Source organism: Cariama cristata, unplaced genomic scaffold (assembly GCF_000690535.1).
Source record: "Cariama cristata isolate BGI_N322 unplaced genomic scaffold, ASM69053v1 scaffold35400, whole genome shotgun sequence".
Classification (NCBI taxonomy): domain Eukaryota; kingdom Metazoa; phylum Chordata; class Aves; order Cariamiformes; family Cariamidae; genus Cariama; species Cariama cristata.
In genome coordinates, this window is record NW_009594752.1 from 534 (window position 1) to 28,216 (window position 27,683).

Genomic DNA, 27,683 nt, shown 5'->3' on the forward strand with positions numbered 1-27,683 from the left:
CTGGTAGTGAGCAGAAGAGTCATGCAGCTTATCAGTAAAACGAGTATGTACTTTTGCCATTTTTCTTCAGTGCTCATTTTAAGTTCGTTTTTTTTTTTTTTTTTAAAATGTCTGTGTTCTCAGTCCGCAACCTGGGAATTTTTTTTTTTTTTTTTTTAAACTGCATTCTTGCACAACATGTTGAACCTTCAACAAAAGAAACACAGAACTAAGCACTAAAGTTCTCCCAGCTAAAAGATGGATATATTAAAATAATAAAAAAATAAAAGGAAAAAACCTCTGCAAATAAAAAGAAACCTCTCCTCACTTGGGACACACATTTAACTTTTAAAAACTGAAAATTCATAAATACGGTCATCATATAACTTTAGAGAATTAAGGCTTCTAAAAACTTCAGTGCCAAAATAACCTCTCTGCATCAGTAGTAAGAATAAAATATTTTCCATTTTATGTTGTGCTTGCTTTTTTTTTTTTTTAAAGACTTTTCTTAGTTCCATAGAATTTTGTCACATAATATTATATACTGAAGGGGAGTGTTAGAACTGCTTATTGAGGTTTTAAGTAGTTGTTAGACTAAGTTACAGCGATAAAATTCGATTACTGATCTGATTCATTACTACTTTACATGGGGCGGTTGGCTCATTTCACTTTTTTTTCATGCTTAATGTGGCCATTTCTTCTATACTTGCCGTTTGGTATCCCATTCTGGTAATGTCCATTAACAGCACTATGGTCGTCATTTGACCAAAAATGTTTGCTTTGTTTGCGGATAAATTTTGTTATCCTGGCCAAAATGTAATAAAGTAAGGCAGCACCCACTAGTACGACAAAGGCAATATCCAGTAAGAAATACTGATATAAAGAGATGCTGTAAACAGCGGCACGTAGATGTTGGGCTCCGTTGTGACGGAGAATGTAATTAATCCAGTATACAGTCCGGTTAACAGGGTGACCAGGTTGGTCTTTGTGAATCTCAGACAGCCTCTGGGCCCGCTGTCGGTAGCTGCGGGGAAGAAAAAGAAAGAAAAGAGAAGAAAGGAAAAATCGTCATCAGCACTCTGGGCAACGCAAGCCTGCAAACACGTAAATATACTTAAGCCTCTTCAGATCACACAGCATATCACCGCAGGACTCTTGCGACCACCAGCATGCAGAGGGCTAGACAAGGCATATAATCTGTTTTTAAATCAGCCCTTACAGCTCATTGACAAAAAAAGACTAGAAAAGCAGACTCCTGTGTGACTAAAGGCAGAAATCCACCCTCCAGCAAAGTGATGAAGAGCCAAGCTGACCTGTTGCCAGAGGGGAGCCTTATCTAATCCTAAATTAATCCTATCAAGTGAGGCACATCTGCTGTTCCCACTGTAGAAGTGGCAACACACCCCGTCTAACACACCACCCATTTATGTTCTTGAGCAACTGAATTACTAGAGAAACACAGAACAAAGCAAGAAACTTGGTTTTGATTGCGCAATAGACTATTTCTGCTTGGGTCCAGAGCTCAGCCTAAAGCTTTCTATTTTTCTCAACAAGCCATCCCCAGCAGCTGATCATGCCAAATTCCTTCTCTCCACCCTCACAGCAGTTGCAGGGTCAACAGGTTATTTATGCAGGATTTGCCTTTATATTAAGGATAATTGCACAACGGAAAGGTGATGCAACTGATGTTATCGACACCTCTTTAGCGACATCCCCCTTCCCTGCGGTTCTGCTGCTCGCTCCTTACGGTGTTCTCCTTTCCCAAGGCAAGCGCCGCTTGAAGACTTTGCTCCCGTGAAAGCAAGAAGCATCGTCGGCACCATGCTCCAAAACTACTGTTAGCCGATACAATAAACCGCTAGCTAAGACCTCATTTTTGATATGAAGATGGTCTGAACATCACAGATGTTTGAAACAGAAGAGTTTGGAACAACTTGTGAAGTGACTCTCCCTGCACTTTTAATATTCTTGAGCAAATTCGTTTGCTGGAATTAGAAAGAGTTATGATACCTAGTTCATGGGCATTTACTTATTACACTTGAGTAACAGAAAAAAGTTTACCAAAACCAGACTGGAGTCCTCATATGCATAATAATTTGTAGGAACATTGTCATTGTACAAATGATCTTCCTGACCTTAAGAGAGGTATTACCAGCCAGAATGGGAAAATAATTTATTTCTTTTTAAAAACTTTATCATGGTAGAAAACAGTCACTCTTTTTTAATACATCCATACTTTTAGCTACAATCCAAACATGCCACCCTACAATTGTATAGGTGTATTTTGCTCCAGGTCCCTTAGGCAGCACAACAGACAGACTGCTAAATATGGAGTAATCAAGACACACACAAAGAGACATTGGTCTACAACAAGGAATAAGTCAGGACAGGTTTGCTTCTGTAACCTTTCTGCCCTTCACATGGCAACTGTCCCTAAAAGCAAATGAGACAAATCAAGTTTGGGTATATTGAGCAACGAGGCTAGCACCTACACAGGAACTTGATCAACTGAGTAATCTTGTGAAATGGGACAACTATCCAAAGACTTGTCCCAACTGTACACACAAATAAATCCCAACATGCCTTTTTCTTTTTTTTTTTCTCACCTTGCACAAAGGTTCTGTATATGCATACTTAACTCCTAACAATAACTTAAAAGTAAGAAACAATTGCTCATTCCATACCTGGGATCATTAATAACTTTTACTAGGGCTTCATACAATTCACTTTCAGTGACAGTCTTCCAGTTCAACAATATTCCCATGCCTTTGGCCTGCACGCGAGTCATAGTATCATAATGGTCTCCAAAAAGGGGAATCCCCACCACCGGGACCCCATGGTACATGGTTTCAAAAATGCTGTTCAAACCTCCGTGGCTAAGAAAAGCTTTAATGTTAGAGTGACCTGAAACCAGAAGAGGCATGAAGATTAGAAAAACATTTACATCTCCTCAACGTAAAGTTATTGAAGAAACTGGGTACAACATGTTTGTCGCCATGGTTCTGTGGCTGTAATTCGGGAAGGCAAAAATGAATGCAACTTGTTCTGAAGTTCTCCTTAAACCCACTCTGCTGAAATTTCACATGCATTAGGGAGGGAGAGGGAACAGCCAATGCAAGGAAAATTCTCGTGTATATGAGTAGTGTAAAATTATTAATGGAGTAATTAATATACATTGTTTACTCCTGAGTAGCAGCAGGTGGTGACTACAACAAGCTGAGCAGTACAAATGAACCAAGGAGAGAGCATTTTTCCTCATTATTCATATGAAACACAAGCTATTTAATGACAGGACAACTGATGTTACATTCTCTCTAGAGTTTCATGTGCCTTACTTCAGGCTAGCAAGATCTGACAATAATGGTAACAACCTCATGTAATGGAAAAATGAGACTGCCTGAGAGCAATTTAGTAACCAAAACAAATCTACCTGCTTTGAAAGTCATTTGCCTAATCATTACATTATAATAAATACTCCAGCTGACATGCACACACACTGCACACACACATGCTTAATGCATTCATCAGCGCCCTTCGTAGCACTGGAGCTGTTTTGCAAACAGGCAAACATCCAGGTATCCCAGAGACAACCATAAATATTCTACAGCCCCTTGGATCTGCAAGGTATTCAGCTACCCTTCAACAGGGAAGGAAGGGTGGGGAAAAAAAAAATACCTAGACTCTAACAGTCTTTATCAAAAGATGGAATAACATCAAGTTTCCTCTCTGCACCTGAGAACCGGGAGTACCTTCAGGTTACTTAAACAGAAAGGTTATTATCAGCTTGCAACACACGCCCAAGTTCTGTTAGAGCTCTCTTCAGAGAAAAATAAATGTGCATATATACAGCAGCACGTACAGATCCCCAAGACTTGTTTTGATGCAACATGAACAAATTTTGTATGCTCAGTTTTATGACTCTTCCATGAAGAGACCAGTGAACACCATACCATTCTTCTTCGTAACAGAGAAATTGAAATTTACAGTCATCAGTTCCCTAAAATAGCATATTCAAGAAAATTCCTACTTATTTATCTTTAATAATTACTTTTTCTCAAACTGCACAGCTTCTATGGTATAAATGACCCTTGTCAAAAGATCTTCCCATTTATTAGGCCAAATACTCTTTGGAATAACCATGTCCTTCCACCTTATTAACTTAAGGAAAAAAAATTTAGTTAGTATCAGGGAAAGATAATAAACATCAGAAAGGTGTTTGATTTCATCATCTTGAAATTCTGACAAATTCTATATTCTTGCTTATGACTTCCATTACAGAAATTATCCTAGCTTTATGACGACTGCTTATTCAGAGCATTGTTGGAAGAGCAACCTGAACTCGAGTAAGAATATGCAAGATATGATCAAAATAGATACTCACCAAGGAGGTCATTTTGTGGTAACCATTCTATAAGCTTCGTATTGTTGCCTAAATTCCTTGGTTTGTTTCCTGAAAACCTAAAACAATAAAATCAAATGGAAGCTAAGTTATGAAGACCTCCAAAACCAATTAACTCAAACCAAAGAATCAAACCAAATGATCCATGAGCCGTAAGCAGATTTCCAGTTACAGGGGGATACTATTTACTCACTATTACAAGAAAACAAAATAGGCTCAACCAAAATGCTGTAAATAGCTAATAACTTCCAGCTTCAGGCTTTCATCATTCTGTTTCCTTGCAATCTGGCTTGAAATGCAATGTTTTCTATTAATATAATGGCAACATAGTTCCTTCTCAAAGCATGTCTAAAACTTACCACTGTGACTGGCAGGAGGTTTTATAACCTCTCTGTGGTTCCAAGCCCATTGCTTTACTGAAAAGCCTAGCTGATGCTAGATAAATAGCTCCACCAAGAACATCCCATCAGCACACAAACAGTGATCCCTACCATCAACAGGAGGCATTCCCTCTCAGTTGGCCAGTTCCCTGTAGCTCTTGATAACTGACACGGTCTGATTTTAAAAGGAGTTACTAATACCAGCAAGGGAAAGGCTGACAGCTCAGCTTATGAGGCAATAAGCTATTGATGAAAAGTTTGGGATCAGACTATGAGACGTGTATTTTTCTTACTTACACAACTGTCTGAAACTCAATGACAACATCTTGCTCACCTGAGGTTGCTGGAAGAGTTTAGCCCACAAAAATACAGGCTCAAAGTACAAACTGATTTACGTATTAATGTTACACACAGTTAATACAGAAAGTTAAATACATTCTGAACAGAAAAGACTGTGACTACTAGAGGATAGAGCTGTTTTGTGACAGCTCCATCAAATGACTTAAAAATATTCTGGTTATTAGAAAGTATTAGAACCGTAACTTCATAAAGAATCACCTACATCTTCCAAATTAAGCAAGCCATACATCTTTACAACTGGCTTGTATATTCTGTATGTTGAAAAAAGCCTACGTTATTTATGCTAAGGTATATAAAAGCAAAAAAAAACACCAACTATGCTACTGGTTTTGGCTCTAACTAGTATTCCATCATCAGAAGCATATAAAGAACTACAGTGATCCCCATGATTTGGCATCGTGACATAAGACTACCAAGTAGGACTAGCTTTCTCATTTTCAGAAGCATCTAGTATAACAATCACTTGCATCCAACACAGACCACAGGTCAATGATCTGAAGGAAAAAAAAATATCAAAGCAAAGTTGGACTCAATTTCATATTTAGGTATTTAATTACGGATCTCAAATTCCCACTGGGGTGACTGAAAGCCACTTGCTCAGCTCTCCCAAAGACCACATCTCACACCTAGTCCCAGAGATATCTTCCCATTCCACCTATCATGATGGAAAAAAAGAGCAGGTGGGTTCCCTTATCCAAAAAGCCATTCAGCAGATAATAGACTGCAGGTAAAAACAGAACAAAACAAAAAACATAACAAAAAAGCACTGGTATGGAAATACAAGCCAGAAAAATTAAAAATTTTAACAGAAGGTTTCAACTGAAATTGTTGCTTTTGCATTAAAAAAGCTAGCCTCAAGAAAAATCCATTAAAAATTGATTTATTTATTACAGAAAGTAGATACTTCCTACAGAAAAACATTCCAGGGAAAACATGATGAAAGGATAAACAAAAGCAAAGCAGTAAGATCAGCTGGGACTAATAATTACAAGCCAAGCAGCGTTGCAGGCTTCATAAGAAACAAACATGTAGTGGCTCTACCCCAAACAAAAACTAATGAGATCTTTACTGCAACTACCAAAGGTTCAGTGCCACCTGAAGAACTTCCATTTTCCTGTTCATTAGTGGGCTTCACTATTTCAATTACACACAGCAGTGAAAACAGTCCTGAAGAGATGGGGGGGGGACAGCTTGCTAAATAGACTGCTGATACAGCTCGAAGTGTAGCAAGGACAGCAGTCGTAAGTTGTACGACGCTGATTATTTGGAAACCAATGGTTCCCATGAATTCCTCTGAATTGTATTCCAGAGCAGTGCTCCATGTGAAGCAGGGCTGACAAAACAGTTCTTGGATTTTTACAGTAAGTTGAGAGTGCCACTCAAGATGTTTTTAGAGCCAAGAAAGCTTATTTATTGATTTTTACTCCTGCAGATTTTTCTTCCTCCAATTTCTCACAAAAAAAAGATAAGTGAGACGAGCAATTATGAAAGTCTATGTTCACAGATAAAAGAGGAGAAAGGGCCCAAAAAAGCAAGGCAAAAGAAGAGAAGGAAGAAAGAAAACCTAGGATTAAATCAGCAGGATGTCATTCTTGCTCCCTAGGGTGGCTGCTTTATCAGAAATGATGACAGCATGTCACAAATGTTATAACCTCAGACTCTCTTTTCCCTGTCCCCAATCCTTCTGGGATATGAACTCAGCATCCGAGTATAACCTATGCCTTATTGTGCCACAAAATCATTCCCCCTCCTTATTACCAGGGGACTGCAACATTTCCACAAAGAGCGTCTTTTGAAAGAGTCAGGTCCTCTGTGCCACCCAGAGTGTCTCAATTTCAGCTTCTGCAACTCTAGATCAAGATGGTGCAATAGGAAATAAACACACTTCAAATCACCCCACGGACATCTATCATTGCACTTACCTCCAAATAACTCTCTGGGGCAGTCTGGCCAGAGCATGTGCTAACTTATTTGCTATATCTTCTGACAGGTATTTCACTCCAGCTCCAAATGAGACGAGGACAAAGCCATTTTCGTTAGCACCATTCACCCACGTTTGGAGATCCTGTTAAAGTGAAAGTTTATACTGAGCACTGTAGAAGCAGAGATAAGCCACAGAAACAGATTAAATAAACACTGTTTAGGAAGAACAGTTGTTGGTCCCTATGTTACTTCACAAGCCAAGTTTCAAAAGTCATAAACGTTTTAGAAGTCACCGAGTACAATGACTCGATGATTCAGAACCCACAGTACAGCCTACGAACAGCAAAATTCTTCCGTGTTTGTTTTAGCTTCCATATTAGCAACCAGTTTCATAAGACAATTTGTCCCTTCTTAACTGATCAGTTGACACACATTCACAAGTTAACACATTACGTTTTAACTCAGCAAGATATAAATAGATCCACCTTGTAGTATCAGCCTGGAAGTACAGCACAGGAAATACAGGAATGAAGTCTGGGACTTAACCGTGGGGTTTCTAGCCTTAAAGAAAGCGAGAGTACTTCAAAAAGGCTGTTTTTCTTCCCTTTATATAAAACAAACAAACACAACTTGAAAGAAGCAAGAACTTCAAAACACACCTTCAGTTTCCACTGCTCCAATATTTCAAGGAACAACACTGCATCTGCATGGCAAGTACAGGGTGGATGTCCCTCTTTCTTGGACCTATACGCTTTATCTTACTCAGACCTAACTCCGTGCCTCTTCCACTGCAAGTCACCAGCGTTATACTAAATACACACAAGCATAACAAAGGCCAAAGCCCTTTACATCCTTAAGCTCATCCTCCTCCTGTGATTACCCTGAAATTGAGTCTCTTGCAACGTCATTTTTCGCTGCCCCTCTTGATTCAAGGGCTGCCTCAACTTCGGCAAGGAAGGCAACACCACCGAAAGCAGAGGTCTGCGGTACCGCGGCTGCTCGGAAGCGCTCTGAAGGCAGAGCCAACATCAGTCTCCTGGGGGTAACCCGACGACCACGCCGTGAGATTCAAGTTCAGAGGCAGCAGCTTTTACAGCAGGGCCAGGCCCCTGCCTTCCACCGCACGGGGCCGTGGGGCTCTGGCCAAGAGATGCTCAGCCCACACGTGGTCACTGGCCCCACGCAGAACCACGGCCGGCCCAGGGTTTCATTGCACCAAACACCTCGGTGCCTTGGATCCACTCACAGGTAGTTCCTTCACAGCTGATGCTTCAGGCAAGTCACAGTTAAGTTGTAAAGAAAACCGCAGCATCCGGACGCCCGGGCTGACTTGGAGGAAATGGGGTTTGTGTCACCGAGGACAAAGCAAGCCAGCAGACACCACGACCCACCGCCACCACGACAGCAGGGCTCCGCAGGGTGGGAGGAAAAACCATCCGAGCGTACGAGAGAGAGCAGAGCTGCCAGCTAAACAAGTCTCAGAAAAGGTTGGTTGGTGTCGGGGGGCGAAAAAACAAAAAAAAAAAAAAAAAAAAAAAAGAGGTAAAAGCTCAGTGTATCCTTTACTTTTGGAAACACAGATTTAAATTCTATTTTTTCCAATGCAACTGTTGACAGTGGGAATTAAAAAAACTGTACCACTGACATGCAGACAGGTCAGTCTGCTGAAGAATATCTTCTATTTCCCAGAATATGATTTAATTCTGGGCTCACTAAATTTAAGCGTAAGCCTGTTCAACACCAGTACAGCAATAGGAAACGAGTAAAAAGAAAATTAAGAGCCCTGTTCACAATGCACCTCTTGTCCTGGTAATAAATAGCAGGCCAGACAGTAAGAGGGTAGCACGGCGTTACCCTATCTGAGCACAACCCCACCAAAGCTACCACAAAAACCAGCAGGGCTAACAAAGACCTGCACGTGACACCGGGGCTTGGCTGTACACTAGTCTCCGCTAGGCAGTGAAAGAGGGATTTCCTTTTTCTCTAGAATCCACACTTTTTTGTTTTTCTTCTTCCTTTTCCAGTTCACCTTTTCCATAATTTTTTTTTCCTATGTCTGTGGAGGAAGGGGGAAGAAGGGGAAGGAGGGGAAGTGTCTGCAACCTGCCTCGAAGCCGAATCATTTATTATGGGCTGAACTTCTGACAAGAAAGTTTCCAAGTGGTTTTGCAATTTAAAGTTTGTCCTTGAACTTTACTGAAGGACCTAAGGCATGCTGCAAACGTAATTATAAGATAGTCACTTTTACTCGGTGGTTCAACTAGTTACATCTTGAACTATTTCCTATTTATTGTTTAAAGCTAAATACAGAACAGCCTTTTGTGGGCTCTAGGACAAACCATTCTGACAAGCAATCGAGTACCATGCTGTAAAAGACAGCTCTCTGCCCATTGTGACATTCGATCAAGTGATATTCTGAGAGCTGAAGTCACTTGTTACAAGGTGGTTTTTTTTCTTCCAACAACTGGAAGCAGCCCAACATTCACAGCCTCTGGTGTTCACAGGGCACTCACCCACTCTGATACCCACTGGAGGGGCAGAAACCTGGAGGTTTCTGGAGTGCCTTCTGGATGCCAACTCCACGACATGGGTGCTTAAGAAGCCCACGCGAGGAGACACTTCGCTGGGCCTCGTATGTACAAGCAAAGAAGATCTTGTCTGGGGTGCAAATGTCAGGGGCAGCCTTGGCTGCAGTGACCGTGAGAGGGAGGAGTTCAGGATACTCAGCAGACGAGGAAGACAACAGCAGCATCTCCTGGACTTCAAGAGAACTGATTCTGGCCTCTTCAGAGACCTGCTTGAAAGAATCCCCTGGGATACAGCCCTGGAGAGAAGAGGGGTTCAGGAGAGCTGGTTGATATTCCAGCATCGCCTCCTCCAAGCTCAAGCATGGTTCATGCTGATGGGCAGTTAAAAAAGCAAAGGCGGCAGAAGGATGAACCAAGGACTCCTCGCAAGACTCAGATGTAAAAAGGAAGCATACACGAGGTAGAAACAGGGACGGGTGGCCTGGGGGGAATACAGAGGCACTGCCTGAGCTCGCAGGGATGGGGTTTGGAAAGTCAAAGCCCATTTGCAGCTGAATCTGGTAAGGGACACAAAGGGCAGCAAGGTACATGAGCAGCAAAAGGAAGACCAGGGGAAGCACGGGTCCACTGCTGAATGGGACAAGGGACCTGGTGACAAAAAATACGGTAAAGGTCAAGGTACCTCATACTTTCTTCATCTCAGCCTTTACTGGTAAGGCTGGCCTTCAGCAATCACAGGTCCCTCAGACCAGAAGGGAAGTCTGGAGCTAGGAAGACCCACCCTCAGTGGAAGATCAGGCTAGGCTACTCTTAAATGAACTGGACGTACACAAGTATATGGGACCTGACAGGATGCACCCCGAAGTCCCAGCAGGTGACCAGGAGCTGGCCAATGTCACTGCAAGGTCACTCTTGATTATCTTTGAAAGGTCAGGGCAAATGGAGGAGATTCCTGTGGACTGGGGGGGGGGGAAGTCTCTGTGTGTGAGGAAAAGCAAGTACCACTTGCATTTTCATGAAGGAGGATCCAGGGAATGGGCTGCTCAGCTCCACCTCGATCCCTGGAAGGTCATGGAACAAATAATCCTGGAGGTCACTTTCAAACATATTCCAGACAACATGAGTGGAGCAGTCAGCATGGATTTACGGAGAGAAAAATCAGGCTGATCAACGTGATAGCCTTCAACAGTGAGAAAACTGGCTCAGCGAATGAGGCAAGGATGGCAATAGTAAGGATGAGAAGAGGATAGCTGGCACTCCTGCTGATATATTTCTCATTCAGCATCGGGAAGTCCCACCTGTGACTACTACTGCTTGGCCAGACACACCATTTCTGCTGCTAGAGATCAGTCTGCTCTAGCTGAGGAACATCTCCCAAGGCTACTGCTCCTCTGTGCTTCATTAGAAACTCTGAGACTTCACAACTCTGTGACGTATTCACATAATAATAATAATTATACATCATTTTGTAAACACAGAGGCAGTATAAAATGTTTCTTTATAATGGAACTTTTAAAATGGCATTCAAAGATCCCCATGTATAACAACAAATAGCTATTAAGTACTTAGAATTTTACGTGGAGGAAAAGAAGAAAGGAACCTCACTATGTTCCAAGGAGTTAGAGTCACCCTACAAACAGGGTTTTGCATTTTATGGTTGTGCAATAGCAAAGCAACCTGCTTCGCATTATTATGGGTGATTTCATCACCAAACCTTTGTAACCCTTCCTTCTGAAGGTAATCCCACTGCTTCCATGGAACATAACATGCACAAAGGGGAACTTAAAATCTTGACAGGCAAGACAAGATCCTGCCATCAGGCTCCGAAGATGGAATTTGTTCACCGTATTAAATGGCATTACATAAAAAAAATAAAAATCAATGGCATACAAAAAGTGTTTTATTTTGTATAAACTGAAGCTTATTATCTGAGAGCTCCCTCTCAAACTGGGACCCAAGCAACAGAAGTCTGCAGGGAAAGATTTTAATTAACTTCAGAAATCAACCATGCTTCCCCTGCAGTCAGGTCCACACAAGGAAGAGACATGTGAAATGAGGTTGGCCATGCTCTGAGTTGGTCAGGTGCAAATCAGTTCCGATCCAACTGGTACGTAACGATTAATGCAAGTGCAGCAGGCAGGGACTTAGCTCAGACAGAACAGCCTACACTGCTACCATGGGCTTCCAGACTAGAGCTGGATGATGCCTGGCCAACAAAAATCAGAAGTGAAGGAACTTGAAGTTGTCCTCAGGGTTTCTTTTAGGACACTAAATTAGAAATAATATGATTTTGATTCCTCAGAGTTAAGGTCAAAACCGTCCTGTATCAACCTCGAGAAGATCCAGAAGAGTTTTAACTCAGTTTGTCATATTTTGACATCAACTGAAAGGTTCTTTTTTTCCCCCCACTCAAATTTGTCCTATTTTTACTTAAGCTTTACATCATGCTGGTAGTAACGAGGAATTGCTTGCCTGCCTCCTGATCTGCAGCCCCTTTCCAATCTGCTTCCCCAGAGGGGTGCTGGAGATCAGGACCATGCATAGGCTGCAGACAATGAACTACAGACTTGTCAGGACAAGGGTTCTCTTTGCATACTTCTGTGTAATTCCTGGCATAACACAGCCTTAATTAAATGGGATCACTAAGCACTGCAAAAAACACAGGAGTTGGGTAAAAATCAAGCAATGAAGAACGAGGGATTTCTACTGCCTCCTTGTAGAGCTCCCCGAGTTCATGACCTGGAGCAGTCCATTATTCTCAGGTTCCTTTAACTTCTTACAATTATTTCTCCTAACAGCTCTTTAGCACAGACTTTCTAAGCCGAAGATCTAGTGAAACTGAATCCAAGCGAGTGGCGTTCATAGGTCTCTGGTTCCAAGACGGATCTGAACACCCTGGTACAGTGAGCTGGGCCATGGCACAAAGGCTCAGTATTTTCTTGTACTTCTCCTATTCTTTATGTGGCGATAGAGAGCGATACTCACAGTAGACAAAGGCAGAGGTAGAGAAGTGATACTCAAAGTAGGGAAAAAAGCAAGCTATGATCTTGGCACACAAAAGAGACTAAATACTTCATCAGCATTATTGCTACGGACATCACTTAATTCGCACACATACATTCCTGATGTTTACTTTAGGAAGCACACCACCGTGACTGTGATGCGGGATGAGCAGTGCAAAATGTAAGCTTTGAGCTATTCTTGCCAAACCTGAATTGTGGAAGAGAACACACTGATGCCACAGGACAATTGTGTTTGCCTACAATTTCAGCATATCTAGCCATCCTAGGCTTTAGCCACCTTCCCACTTTTCCACTCGTTAAGGCTATGCTAGCCCTAACAGCCCAAGTACCAGTCTCAATGAAACCACCACTCCAACACTGTACACTAAAAAGTTTCAGACACCTAGGCTGATCCCCTGTGAGTTCCTCCCTTTCTTTTTCTTAAATCCACTTACACTTTTGACCTCCAGCGCATTCTGGCTTCCTGATCTAATTACACACCATATGAAGATGCACTGAGTCAGGATGAGTCATTAGAGCTGCCTTCATTGAAAGTGGCATTCCCTGTTCAGGCAGCATTTTACAGCTCAAAGCAATCTCCTTTTGCCCAGCTTAAATGACGTTCAGGTTCGCTGTAAATTCAGTGCAGTTTCTTTCAAGTAAGGAAAGGATACTTAGTATTTGAAATTATGACTTTTGAGGTCTAAACCTACAGTAAAGGTCTGGGGACAGGGGTTCACAGAATCACAGAATCTGTTTGGTTGGAAGAGACCTCTGGGATTGAGCCCAACCTTTGCCCCAATACCCCCATGTCAACTAGACCTTGGCACTAAGCGCCACATCCAGTCTTTACTTACAGATCTCCAGGGATGGTGACTCCACCACCTCCCTGGGCAGCCCATGCCAACGCCTAACAACCCCTTCTGTGAAGAAAGGCCTCCTAATGTCTAACCTGAACTTCCCCTGGTGCAGTTTCAGACCATGTCCTCTTGTCCTGTCGGTTGACTGGGAGAAGAGACCGACCCCCACCTGGCTACACCCTCCTTTCAGGTCGTTGTAGAGGGCGATCAGGTCTCCCCTCAGCCTCCTTTTCTCCAGACCAAACACCCCCAGCTCCCTCAGCCGCTCCCCATCAGACTTGTGCTCCAGACCCTTCACCACCTTCGTTGCCCTTCTCTGGACTCGCTCCAGTACCCCCATGTCTTTCTTGAAGTGTGGGGCCCAGAACTGGACACATGAATTATTACATGATGAGATGCATTACTGAGCCTTCGTCAAACTCTTCATCAAACTTCAACTGAACACAGAAGTGAGAAGGAAACACCTTTGACTTTTGCAGTTAATTCAAACCTTACATATACATTGTAAAGACAAGCACTTCTTTAAATGGTTCTCTCTTTCAGTGACCGTAACAGAGCACCTGATCACTTTTTTCCCCAAATACAAGTATTTTCAGTTTCTGTTGTATAGAAAGAAAAACTCTTGCCTCGATTACTTGAAGTCCTAGCACAGCCAGCAGACAAGTCCACTTTGCTGCAACCCTGCAAACCTGACAAACTGACCAGCAGCTTAGAAAGAGACCTGGCTTTCCCCTTCCAAACCAGGAATTAAACCTCAATTATAACCCTCAAACCTTGATGACCTTTATGAACTTGAAAGTAAAATTTTCAATAGAATTTCTGAAAAAATTTAGATCAAGTACTCACATAACTTGTAGTTGAATAAGCATTAAAAATGTAATTATGTTTCTTTATAAGTTCACACTGAAAACAAGCTGATATTAATGAAGTATTAAGTTGGACACACAGGTGCATACCAGGATTTTAAGACACTAAGCACAGCTGAAAAGTCTGGGATTGGAGAGGTATTTGCAATAATGTCTTGAGTGAAGGAGGCGGCTGTTTTCTCCAGGCTATCTCAACACTCAGTGGAGAGGCTCATCCGAAGGATAAATGTGAGCACCTACAGCTACAGCCATCACACCTCCTCCTGTCCATCCCCATCACCTCACCAGGCACAGTACGACCTCGGGTAAGCTTAGCCCATGCGAAAGACAGAAAATCTGTCAAGATGTGGCGCTTCAAGACATGGTTTAGTGGGTTTAACGGGCATGCTGGCATTGGCTATACGGTTGGACTTGATGATCTTTGAGGTCTCTTCCAACCATAATGATTCAATGATTCTGCAAGTCCACTATAGCACATCTTCAGTTTCTGAAGTGAATTGTGAATGACATTTTCTAACTGAATTTTGGTTTTCATCCAATTATAGCTTTATATACATCCCCAACAAAATATCATCTAATATGTACATTAAGTAATTACCATTTTCACTTAAGTGATTTAAAAAAAAAAACAAACAACGCAAGTTAAGGTACGAAATGCTTAACAGAGCCCCAATTACAACACTGTGCCAAACCCTGTCAGGCATCTGCTGGTTCTCACGCTAACTTCCATGCAAATGCACGTTCTCTGAGCAAAACAGTAGAAGAGTAACAGACTGAAGTGACAAACTTTCTTTTGAAGGTCCCTACCTAGGAGCTTCATATAAAATACCTAGTTTCACTTATGTTGACTGGCTGATCCCGGCATACCCAGTCCCAAAGGCAGTACCGACTCATCTTCGACCATATTCCACATCAGATGCACTTTCTATACCCTTTTAATAAGTGATAATTAAACACACTTAGAGGTCTTGCAGAGCGAGACGGCACTTGCAGAGACCAGGTAAAGGGGGTCAGACAGCTGCTATTCCCTTCCTTCCCTACATAGGGAGCTTTCTCGCAGTAGCAGACTGGCCTTGGGGGCACTTCACCCCCTCCAAAGTTGCACGCTTGCTTTTAAAACGTTGCCCTGAGTTTGGCATATACCCTGTCCAGAGGCTGCCTAAGCAGGCTTCTCCTTTTGCAACGCGGGTAACATTTATTGCAGTCAGGGCGTTGCAGAGCAGCAGACACTACGGCCTTGCCTTGTTCGCTTTTCCAAGTTTGGTTGCCCAGGAGTAATGATTTCTGCGTGGCACTACATTACTGAAGAGTGAAGGTTTTTGAGTACGCGCCGGTCTTTTACTGAGGTTCTCCCTGTGCTTGCATAGGGAGAATAAGCACTTATTGATCTATGCTGTACTATAGGCGCAAGGGGGAGGAATAAAAAAAAGATAAAATAAATCTTTATACCATTCTCAGACAGGAATGCTATTGTGCCAACCCTACTATGTGAGCTTTGTTCTGTTTGATTTTCTAATTAGCTATTCTTAGCAGGCTTAGATGCTAAATGCACAGCTGTGACTATAGAGTGAGGACCCAGCTGGCAGTAACCAGTGGTGCCTAATACTGAGCTTTGTTTCAGATAAACAAAGTACACAAATACAAACATAACCGGGTTTAATATCCGAAGCTTTCCCTGTTCAGCTGCTCGATTCAAATGTGTAATAGCACAAATGTCTGTTCTTTGAATATGGTTGCAAACCACCACTCCCCAATGGAGAGCACAGGCATACTATGCAACTTCTACAAAATGCTGCTTAGAGTAGACAAAACCAGATCTATTTCAAAATAAATAAATAAGAAGTCACATGAAGCCATCTTTAGAAAGGAGATACTCCCTGATAAATAAACAGAAAAGGTACACAGACCATTTTTACTAGTGCCCTAACTTTTTTGGTATCTTCTAACAGTATTTCTCTCATTAAATATTTAAATGCTATATTAATACATTTTTAACCTCATTTCAAATTTTACTAAAACACAACGTTTCAGCACAGGCGGTTAACAGTCATATGGATGTCATTATATGACCTTTACCATCACTAAACAAATGGGTCCCATCATATAGTTGGAAAGCTATTTTACAACATGTCAGTCTACAGCAAACCTAGAGAAACACTATCACTTTAGGCAAAGTATGCTGTTTGCATTTACTTGCCATGAATTTGTAAATCAGTTTACAGCCAAAAATAGGGTGGTGTTTTTTTTTAAAAAAAAAAAATTACTGCAACAAGCAAAGGAGATGGGAGCCCTCAGCAAAGATGGGACCGCAGGGAGCGGAGGATGGCCGGCACCTCCCCAACCCGACCCATCCAGCTGCCTGCTGCTGGCTCAGCCCAACACCTCCGCATCCCCTAGCGCCTATGTCACACTCCAAAGGTGGTTTTTCAACTAAACGCCTGTCTTTTTAAAAGTGATGGCCACAAGGCAACAGTGCTCAACTCATTTTATCAGGGTTTGTTCCTTTTCCTATCATCAGGTTCAGTCAGTTCAATTACCATCAGCCATGCGGCTCCCACCCAGGACAAGCTCCTTCCCCACCCCACCATTTCCCTCCACATTAACCGCGAGTTCGCTGTTCTCCTTCCTCCAGTACAAGTTGCTGTTGGCCACCAATCTCCTCTCTGTTGCAAACCTGAAACTAAATGCATTGTTTCTGGTCTGTTCCCCTCTCCTCTCCATTTCTTCTGCTGTCTGAAATCAAACTGAAACTTCTAAAAATGAAACAGAAAAAGTGGGGTATTTGTGAAGTCTCAGTAAGTTTATATCTTGTCTTCCCTGGATACACTGATGTTGGCTGACCTGCCCCACATACTATTAAGATGCTGATAAATGTCATTCTGTTCATGAAATCCACCATACACAAAGTCCATGCAGTCAATATCCTCACCCTTTTCCTGTTAATTTTGTAGCTCCTATTAGCATAGAGTAGGAGAACTCCAAAACCAATACTTTGCAGACATTAGAAAAAGCATACTCGGGTCATGGCATTAGATGCAATTCCTGTGTTTACTTGCTGGTTAAAGCCATGCCAACACTCTCCGTTGGGAAACAAACCGTAAGATCTGACCAGTTCTCTATCAGGACCCCAAGCACCACTAAGTGCATGGTTGTCACAGATTAATCTAATAATGCTGTTGATAAAGTGCTGCTTCAATAATATTACACACAGATTCAGTCCTGTTGAAATACAGACTTTTTCCTTTTCTGTTTCTCACTAATTGTTTGGTATATATACACCACATATTTGGCTTATCAAAACGCAGTGGGGAAAAAGAAAGTCTTTAAAGCCTTACGAAGATTTCAATGTCTAAAATGTTGCATTTTCTTGTTCCCAGCTTCTACTGCCCTTTCCCATATAACATCCAATACAGACAGAATGTTTAAGTCCATTTAACTTTAACAAGGAACTAAATTGAGACTTGAAAACGCAGGCAAGGAATACAGTACCACAAGCCTTTGTTTTTTCTCCTGTGTCTCAGCCCTCTCCAGGGTCACAGGGGTATCCAAGGAAGCCCCCAAGAACACGGTCTACCTAAAACCAGAGGTCAACCACAGAAGTGCCGCACAAGTACTTCCCTGATCCAACATTCTCTGTCAAAAACCCATTATTCACTGAACCTTTGGCAAGCACCCTGGGAAAGCAACCTTGCCTTTCAAATGAATGGAAGGCTGTCAAAAATAAGAAGCTTGTCCTACAAGAGAGGTTATTACAATGACTGCATAGAGTAGCAGGTGCACCAGAGGTGTCCTCAAATCCAGGATTCAAGTTAAAAACCTTGCTGACGTTACTCCAGAGGCAATATTCTGTTAGAAAAATACCAAAAAAACCATTCCCTTTTCTAAGCATGAAGCCCCATCATGTAACTTTCAAGGATACACAGAAAAGTTTAGGATTATTAAATAAAAATGCAAACCAAGGCTTTCCCAGTCCTCCTACAGCTTCAGTAGCTGCACATCTTAGAAAAGCTGTACAAGTAACAGTTAAGAAAAGACAGTTTAAGTACAGAGACTGTTTTTACTTACTCCATCTATAAAACATTGGGTCAAATTAAACTGCAGCTAATATCATAAGAAGAAAATTAAAAAGCAGCTGAATTTTAAATCCAGACCTCTGCATTACAGATACTGACATACAGCCCCATCCATAAATCCACACTAAAAACTAATTCAGGTGGGAAATTTTGTCTTTCATTGTTCCAGTAGGACACCTGTGCTCTGTGGATGGTAGGAGATACAATTCTAACCTGCAGCTTTGATTTAATAACAGCCACTTCTTCATTCCCTCTTCAGACTAAATAGCTTTTCTTTCTCCCTGAAGCTTACATCCTCCCTTCTCTTTTTTATTACTTTTATATATATACACACACACGTATCTATATGTATGTATGCATACACACACTTAATATACATAGATTTTAATATGATATTTATATATTTTAAACAGGCCATTAGTCATCATACCTTATGATCAGCTGGCTTCTGAACCTGTGCTGAAGTGGTAAGACCTCAGACCTTCAGCAAGACCCCCTAATCTCCTCTTCTGCTCCTCCACTTGGTCAGGGTGATGAGACTGCGCTCAGAAATTCTTTGGAGGACCCCATCTACGTGCATCCCCCCTCACTTTTGTGCAAAAAGTACAGAGAGAGGCCAACCACCACATCGGCACTCCCTGAGCAACTCCCCGTTTTCATCTCTTTAAGGGCCCCTGTTGCCACTGGGTCTGGATGCAGGCAGGGCTGGCAGCCCAGCACCATGCAGGATGAATCCCTACAGCATCTGCCGGGCATCCTACCCCCACCTCCCCAGAGCAGGGTTATCTGCCCCTGGCACAGCATGCTGCCTCACAGCATCCCCCGGGCAGGCTGCACACAGCCTGGGAAAACATGGGGAGATGCAACGGAGCTACATCCAGCAGCAACACAGCAGCTGAAGGTTAGTACTCAATTACACAGGTGTCACACTGCATTCAAAAAAAAAAAATCAAAACACTGCTCTAATCAGAAGATTTAAAAAGCAAAAAGTAAATGAAACCACTAGGACAGCATTGTTAATAATGAAACTTCTGTTGAAGGTGATGTTGTGACCTACAAGCAGCTGTCAGGACTGCTCAGTTAGGGTATGAAAGACTGCTTTAGTTCAGGTCATCTGTAAAGTACATCCACTGAACCTGGGCACTGAAAAAATTACTGTAGGCCAGGTTTCAGCCAAACACGAATTGACTCCCTGAAACTGCGACTCCCTTGAAGGCAAGTTTTTAATGAGAATGGCATAATTTGGTAGATGCTTTTTTAGGCAGAGAAGCTGAAGATACATTACTGATTTTCCCAGCACTCTTCAGAAGGTCAGGTAAGAGGTGCTCGAAGCCATACCACAGAAGAGGTTACGTACCACCTGCCCTCAGCCACTGCCACCGAGGCAGGGAGCCAGGCGTGGGACCCTCCCTTCTCCTCCCGATCCATCACGTTCGGTTCTTCCTCAGCAGCCTCCATCCTCTCCTGGAGGCCCCAGCCGCAGACATCTCAGCACCCCAACCAAGGGGTGCTGTCTAACACTAACCCAGCTGCAGGGTATATAAATGCCCAAACAGATTATTAGCCAAACACAGGTGATCCACTTCACTTAAATGGCCTTTAAGCAACTAGAACATCTGAAAAAAAGCAAGCTGATTCGATTATAAAGATTTTTTTAAGTCAATAATATTATTAATTAGGTTTGCTGCTCTTAAATGCCAGCTTTGACCACCTCCCAATTTCCCACATCAAACATGCTGTTCAAATTCAAGCACATTCCAAATACTGGGGAATAAGAGTATGCCCTTGGAAATAAGCTCCTATCTTCTTTTTCTCTGCATAATGTTAGAAATTATCCTACAGTACACTACAGAAGTAGACCATGGAGAAAGCACTAGCTCATTATTTGTCCTACACACAGGTCAGTCTTAAAAACTTGCAAGTGACACTCACAGTTAGAGCTCTGCACGTTACCGAAATGAATACATCTTGTTAATGTCTTCACTCCAATACAAAAGTGATGAACTAGAATATTTAAAACCAGAAAACCTGTTTATAATAGTATCTTATATTAACCCATTTGATTTTTTGTAAATAAAGAAATACAGCAAAGTAACTTCTGTGGCTTTTAATTTTCATAATTTGACCTTTGCAACATCCAAGCTCTGAACCTCGCATTTTCCATTCCCAGTCCACAAAAATCATTTGAGCTGAAGAAATAACCACCTCGTACTACTCTCCGTGAACCAAGTAAACTTGCTTTTTGATGGACAGCACAGGCTTGCCAGAGAGGTGTTCGTTCAACAGATCACTGAATGCCAGCTTACGTTTGACCTGTGTGCTTGGAGGACCTGCCTTCCTGACCAAGTTTTACTGGAGACACTTAACCGACTTCTGAAATCAGCCCTGTATCCTTTTCCCCGTGTCTTACGCTACTCAGGCAGATGCCGAGTCACACACACCTTCCCAAATCTAAAACGGAGCAGTATAGCAGGAACAGACATGGTTCGTCAGCCCAGCTATACTGGAGCATCTGAGGCTGGAGACTACGGCAGTTTTATGACTGTGGGTACCCGGAGAGCTCAGGCAATGCTTACTTCTGTAGCAAAAGATCAATTGTTGGGGCAGTGGAAGAAGATTTATGTGGAAATATATTTCACAGCCAAAATACACGATCATATGGTTCAGCACAGAATTTACACAGTGCCCCATGATCTCTATCATCCTTAAAATACTTTCTGCCTCCCCAGCTGACAATCACATGCATTTTAAAACAGCTCTAAAATTGCTTCACATCACCAGAAATTTACTGTCAAAAGTAGCTCTATGAACTATTTCCCAGACTTTAAAAAAAAAGTGATGGTGCTACGCCATGCACAAAATCTACTGTTACAGTCTGCAAGAGCTTATAGACAGTGTCCTTTAATTTGAAAGAAGGAGAAAAATCTGATCTAAGGAATGAAATGTCTCTTTATTCTTCCATCTAATTTTAAAAACAGTATCAGCTAACACACATCTAGTAATTGTACAACTGTCAGCAAGACTCAAAAAACATTTTTAATGAAGATACCTCAAAGCTACCAAATTGTTACAGAGATCTAGATCTACTAACAAGGTTAGATAAGAAATCTACAGGGAGGAGTAAGTTACTGTAAGTACTATTTGTTGACAGCTATGACTGAAAGGACAGCTTCTAATTCAGAAGCATGAACCCCCTCCTTTCTAGCCTAGATTTAGTTTACTCGGGTATCAAAGAAAGCAAAAAAAAAAAATTTGAACTGTGATTGTTGCTGTTTTGCTATCAACAACAACAGGCATTCAGTCCAAAGTACCACCTCACGATTAGCATCAAAAAAAGCCGTGTTACAGAGGTAGTCAGGAAACTTTAAGAACTGTGGAAAAAAGCAGCCCAAGTTACAAACTACAGGGTACGCGTCATTTTAGTTTGTGATTTATTTTTTTGACACGGATGATCTCAAGTACAACTGTATCCAAACTGCAGGATCCAACCCATGTCCAAACACACACACATCATCAGCTAGTTGATGGGAAGGAGTCCTTTTGAAACACACTTCAGCTGCGTTTCTCACAGGTAAGACGCCTGCTCATTCCCAGTGCCCTCCGTCCCCTCCTCGCCAGGGAGCAGGTATTTCCCAAGGCAGCCACTCCTAGCGCCCGTTCGGTTTCTACCTTGATTCAAGGACATATCTTATCAGGCTGATTATTGCCTAGCTCCCTATCAACCTAGTCACAAGATACAAATGTCATGGCAGAGGTTTCCCCCAACATGTGTTACTTTACAAAGCCAGCTTCATTCAGCTTCGCAAGACCCCTCAGGAGAAGTGTACTAAGGAGAGGCAGAGGAGCCTTTTACTTTCCTAATGGCCACTGCCAGTTACCTGGAAAACACTGCCAGGTACCACCACACACTTCATACTAGGTCAGCAATGACCTTAAAGACTTGGTATTTGGTCTGTGTCTAGCTTTTGCTCTTTTAAGGCTAATTCTGCTCACACTGTCCTCTATGCAAATCAAGATACACTCTTTTTAGAGTTAACTATATGAACTCTGGACTCTTTCCGACACGCATATAAGACTTTATTCACTTACAGGTAACGAGTGCAGCCACATTAACCATCTCCTTGTCTTTTACAGAGCGCACTATTTATGCAAGAAGCTTTTTCTAAATCCACGCACTTTAACCAGTGAAAATAGGACTGTGAAAACAGCTAACCGTGGGGTGTCTATGGCCTACACCGAGCTCTGTGATGCACTGACCAGCCCTCCCACCACGACGAAACAGAGCGACACAAGTTATGTCCAGCTTCATCCACCTGCAGCAGGCATCAGAAGAGCACAGAAGAAACGTGCCACCGTCAGGAATTTCAGACTGACGTACTGCCTTTCCGTAAAGGGCAAGACTAACCCTGCTCTGCCGAGGAGAAAGCTCCTGGTCGTGCCGAGCGGTGACCTCCAAAGGACACGCTGCTCTCCTCGCCGGCTCTTGGCTCCCGCTCCTCAGCACATCGACTGCTGCAACCGCGCCGAGGGATGCTGTGCCAAGCGCAGACCGACACCGGGCACTGCCTTCGAGGGAAGAGCAAAAAGGAGGATCGGAGCCTGCCCAAGGCTCCCGGGCAGGCTGCACCCCAAAGACACACGTGCAGTTTGCATATCACAGCCGGGTGCTGCGCGCCACAGCCGTGATCGCTATAGAGCTCAGCAGCAGCTAAACGTCATGCCTGCCATGGGAGCTAACTGTACCATCAGCTACTGCTGGCCTCTGGCCCGCGCAGGGCAGTAAGGATACGCCCCGGTAAGGCCGGTTCCCTTCACGGGTGATGTGCGAGATGCACAGCTAACATACGGTCCCTGCAGGGCCTGCAGCCTGCTCCAGGGCCACGCCAGCAGGAGAGAGGCTCTGCATATCCACCGTGCACACTCCAGCGCTTGGCCGGGGCTACATCTACGGTGGTCCCCGATCTGAGCATCCCCCCCACGAAGTACATCACTTAAAGCCACCTAAAAGGCCAAACGCTGCTACAGACTCTTATATCTATCAGACACCAGCAAGTATTTGGTTGGCAGGTGAAATAAAGCTTCCAACTTAACATCTTCCAAAATAAATCTAGTTTACCTGCATCAAAAATACTCTACAAAGGGAAGCCGCATGCAGTAAGTGAAGTGGGGATGACTAAGGGATTTACAAAACCCTTCCACTGCCCTGACCCAAAATGTTAACGTAGATGGGACAGAGCAAAGCAAGAGTCAGGTTTGCTTCCCTTTACACGTGCGCTGTTACATGACATGGATATTCAGCACCTCCTGCTATGTGTTACCTTTAAAGCTGTGGCTTTCTAACTTTTCTTTAAAGACAGTTTAAGGAAAACACAGGTGCAGACATCAAGCAACCCCAAAACAGAGCTACCATATTCCCTAGAATTAAGTAACAGCCATCCCGTAACAGTTTAAAAGGTCTTGTCTCCTCTTTGATTAATTATTGTTTCCTGCTAATAAGAAACATCTTAAAAAGGCAAGGCAGAGAGCAAGAGCTTTTCAGTTATGTGTAGGAATTCTGATTTGGTTAAACTACTTTTTTCCCCTTTTCACCCCCTTCCCCCCAAAAAATAACAAACTCTCTCTGCTGACGAGGCAGCAGTGTCACTGCTGAGGCACCTGGGTACTTTATGTTGAGCAAATATTTTCGATTTGAAAAAAACAACAAATTTTTTCCCTAATATTTCTCTACCAGAAAAATTGGACCAGGCTACTTATAAGCAGTTTTAGAGAATGTAAAGAGACCTGAACAGCTTGTAACAGTAGCTTAAATTTGCCTGCTAAAGCCGTTATCTCCAGCCACATGCCCCTCGTTTGGGATGATCATCTCTGGGCAGGAACAACGCTTTCATTGACGGGATGGCTCCTGAAACATCCCTGTTTCCAGCCCAGCACAGAAACACGAACCAGCTCTGCTTCTGGCTTACCTTAATGCACCAGGCTAAAAGTTGCAGAAAATAATCAAAGGCTCATGCCTTAGAGATGCAGCAATAACTGAAAACAGTCACAGCACTAGCTATCCAATTTTAATCTGCCTGAATAAAGCAACAGTTATAAATTTTATCTAACTGTTCAGTAAAAACAAACTGATTGCTCAATAATTTACCTACCACACATACCACAGTGGATTACGCGTAACAGTTTAGGCATGGACAAATTACGTGATGAAAGATGAACACACTCACTTTGTCTCTCTCGCATTCCATCAAATCCCACGCTTAGAACATTGTAAGAATTAATAGCTCGATAAAACTGAAGAGAAGGTAAATAATGTCTCCGTTCACAAATAATCACTGGTTTGGTGTGTCCCCTCACACTGTAGTAAGTATTTGCCAGCACATACTCTACCTACAGGTCTATTTCAAGGTCACTATCAGTCTGGTCATATTAGAAATTTTATCTACTGTTCCACCTTCTTGCATCTTAAGATATCGTAACAAGTTAACATCTGTGGTTCCAGAGTAAATTTAGAAAGTACATAGAAATATACTCTCAAAAGGCTCTGAATACATATTTATAGATGTGCATACAAATATATATCTTTGCATCTATACACACACACATCCCGACAGCAAAACACACTGAAAGAAAACTGCTCCTTTAATTTTCTTCCACTCCTTTTTATAGCCCAGAAAGTATCTGCCTTTGAGGACAGTTCGTTTTTTTACCCTAAAGACCAATCTACAGAGACAAAAAATAGACAATGTTAACATAGTGTCCAAATTTATCATGCAACAAAGACATTTTTCTTCTTACAGAAGAAAATACTGGTTTGGAAAACGAAGAGCTGAAACTCAATCCAGCCAGCAAGGGTTTTCTGGAGAGAACGGGGCTGAACTTTTAGACAGCACAGGGCTACCTTCAGTCTGCTTTCTCAGGGCATCTGCGCAGCCTGACATCTTCTTAACACAAGCACCTTAAAGTACCTGCAGGAAGAACCAGTTAGAAGCAGCACCGTTATGGTCATCTCTGATGACCCCCTGAAGAAGAGACAGTAGCATACGGTGGGATATAACCACCAGCATGTTCAGTGCGATGCAAGTGCCTGCTCACATTCAGCTCAGACACACTTGAAGTTGAACAGGGGAGAAAAAAAAAAGAGACAAGAGAATTGGCTCAGTGCTCCACGTCCTGCAGCTCAAATCAGGAAATTGCCTGAAGTTTTCCCAGTTGGTGAAAAAAGGTACTGCTAAGTCATGACACTACCAACAATGCAAAGAATAAAAAAAAAATAGATAAAAAAACAACAACAAAAACACCCCAGCCTTCCGTGACCGATTTTCAGGCTAAAATAGAGGAAAAGTGGGCCTGGCAATTTTCATGCCAAAGCAAAGGCTGAATGAGGCATTTTTAGAAGCAAATTGTTGAGCATTGCAGGTCTACCTACCCATTTATCACCCAGCCAGAAGCATCCATTAATAAACATCTCCAAGATCTATTTGTTTCTGTATACACAGAAATGCAAATGGCACGGTTTTCTGTGAAATTGTTCTGCCTGTCACTCACCATTGTGTTGCTGAACAGAGGCATTCTTAGATATCAGGTATCAAAGATCACATGGTACACTGAAGCAATCAAACTTTAATAATTAATCTGTGCAGCCAGGATTTCTGGCATCAGTCCAATCACTATCACTATTTCTATCTGAAGCTCAGGACATGATGGCCAGTCAGGGTACAGTAAAAATTCATACCTGAGTACAGGAGTGGTGCTGTTTATGCCAGTTCACATCACCTCCATCTCTTGGCCTACACATAGTTTCTTCATGCTTATATACACTTGGTGTTAAAGACATTTTTACCTATCAAACCGAGGGAAGCAAACTCTCCATACAAACACTAATACCATGAAATTAGATAGTATAAGCTATCAGCAGGCTTCTTTAAGCCTAAGCAGCATTCATCCATTCTCCCTTCTTCCCATTGTAACCCACACTTGGTTAGAAGCTACAGATGTAATTTCCAAGATAGTGTGCACTCTTTTTTCCCCCTACTGTACCATCAAACACCTTACTCAAAACCAAAATTACTTCCTGCACTCACAAAGGACTCATCTTGACAAGTTTGTGTCTGATAGTTCCCCTCACCACCACCCCAACCTACCTCCAGTGAGTCCAAAGGTGTATTTCACCAAGCAAAAACAACAGACACTAGATCCTATTTGAAATTCACCACTTCAAAACTGCCACTCATCATATGAGGTCAACCAGATACCACAGAAATTACTGTAAAGCTCAGCAAACCTTACTTCTGGCAGAGGGCTGGCCGGTTTGGTCAGGATTCCTCCCACATAAACAACATTGGGTAGCGTAGGTCTTGGAAACTCCAGTGCTACATCAGTACAAAGCATCCACAGGCTGGATCCATGAACCAAGTCATACATGGACCGTTCTGGCAGAACCTTGTATTTCTGCATTATCCTTTCATATTTTGGCAGAACCAAAAAACTGACTCCAAATCTTGAAATAAGATAAACAACAGTATTTTTAATCCTCTCAAATAGGTTCATGTGATCTGTGAGCAACGAGTTAAATTCTGGAACATAAGACAGGGGAGCTGGAGCACCCACTTCTGCTGGATACCAGAGGCCAGTGGAAAAGACAGCGTATTTAACCCCTAGGAGATGAGCTATAACAAATCCACACATCTCATTGGGATCTACCAGGAGCAGGTCAAATTTTTCCTGTTTCAGGGCACGCATGAGGTTTTGGTTGCCAACGATCATGTCGCAGTTCTTGGAATAGTGGTCCAGGATATCAAACAGTTCAAGGGCTGTCAGTCTCCCCGAGAAGATACTCCTCATCTTGGACTGGAGAAAATCATCCGAGGTGCTGCTGTTAAAGATCCCTGGGTAGCGCTGAAGTCTATAGTGATTAGACGGAGGAATCTCTCTGCCCTCAGAGAGGAGAAACACTGTCTGGTGACCTTGGTCATGCAAGGCTGAGGCCAGAGTCTTGAAAATATAAAGATGGCTTTCAAACATAATTGGCGGCACGACAACAATTTTGGCAGCCCTCGCTATCCCGACAGCACTCCACAGGAGTATGAAAGCTGGAGCGTACGGCTTCATAGCTGAAATGAGAAATAAAAGCATTACATCAACAGAAAACAGGCTTGTATGCTACCTGGGAATTTAAAAAAAATAAGTTATTATGTGGCTGTCCCATGAAAGCTAATCACATCTTCTTATTTCAAAGATGCCTTTGCAGCAGTCACAGGGAACAAGAGAGCCACTCAGCTTCAGAGCACATTTGGTAGTGCTCGGATTCCAGCAAGAT

General features: G+C 42.5%; 1 protein-coding gene across 1 annotated transcript; it reads right to left on the minus strand.

Annotated features, from left to right (window-relative positions):
• Window positions 1-27,478, minus strand: LOC104160879 (2-hydroxyacylsphingosine 1-beta-galactosyltransferase). Its single transcript, XM_009699128.1, has 5 exons — window positions 26,654-27,478; window positions 7,041-7,183; window positions 4,361-4,437; window positions 2,664-2,883; window positions 1-1,003 (listed from the first exon to the last, which is right to left on the minus strand). Exons 1-5 carry the CDS (start codon window positions 27,473-27,475, stop codon window positions 640-642), a joined length of 1,626 nt encoding a protein of 541 aa, XP_009697430.1. The 5' UTR covers window positions 27,476-27,478; the 3' UTR covers window positions 1-639.
• Between the last annotated feature and the right edge of the window lie 205 nt (window positions 27,479-27,683).

Excerpts from the sequence above, each read along its gene's own strand:
- LOC104160879 (XM_009699128.1), bottom strand. The coding sequence starts at position 27,475 with ATGAAGCCGTACGCTCCAGCTTTCATACTCCTGTGGAGTGCTGTCGGG. Across the intron at positions 4,438-7,040 it reads CCCCAGAGAGTTATTTGGAG|GTTTTCAGGAAACAAACCAA; the intron begins GTAAGTGCAATG and ends TTATTGTTTTAG. Across the intron at positions 1,004-2,663 it reads AAAGTTATTAATGATCCCAG|CTACCGACAGCGGGCCCAGA; the intron begins GTATGGAATGAG and ends TCTTCCCCGCAG.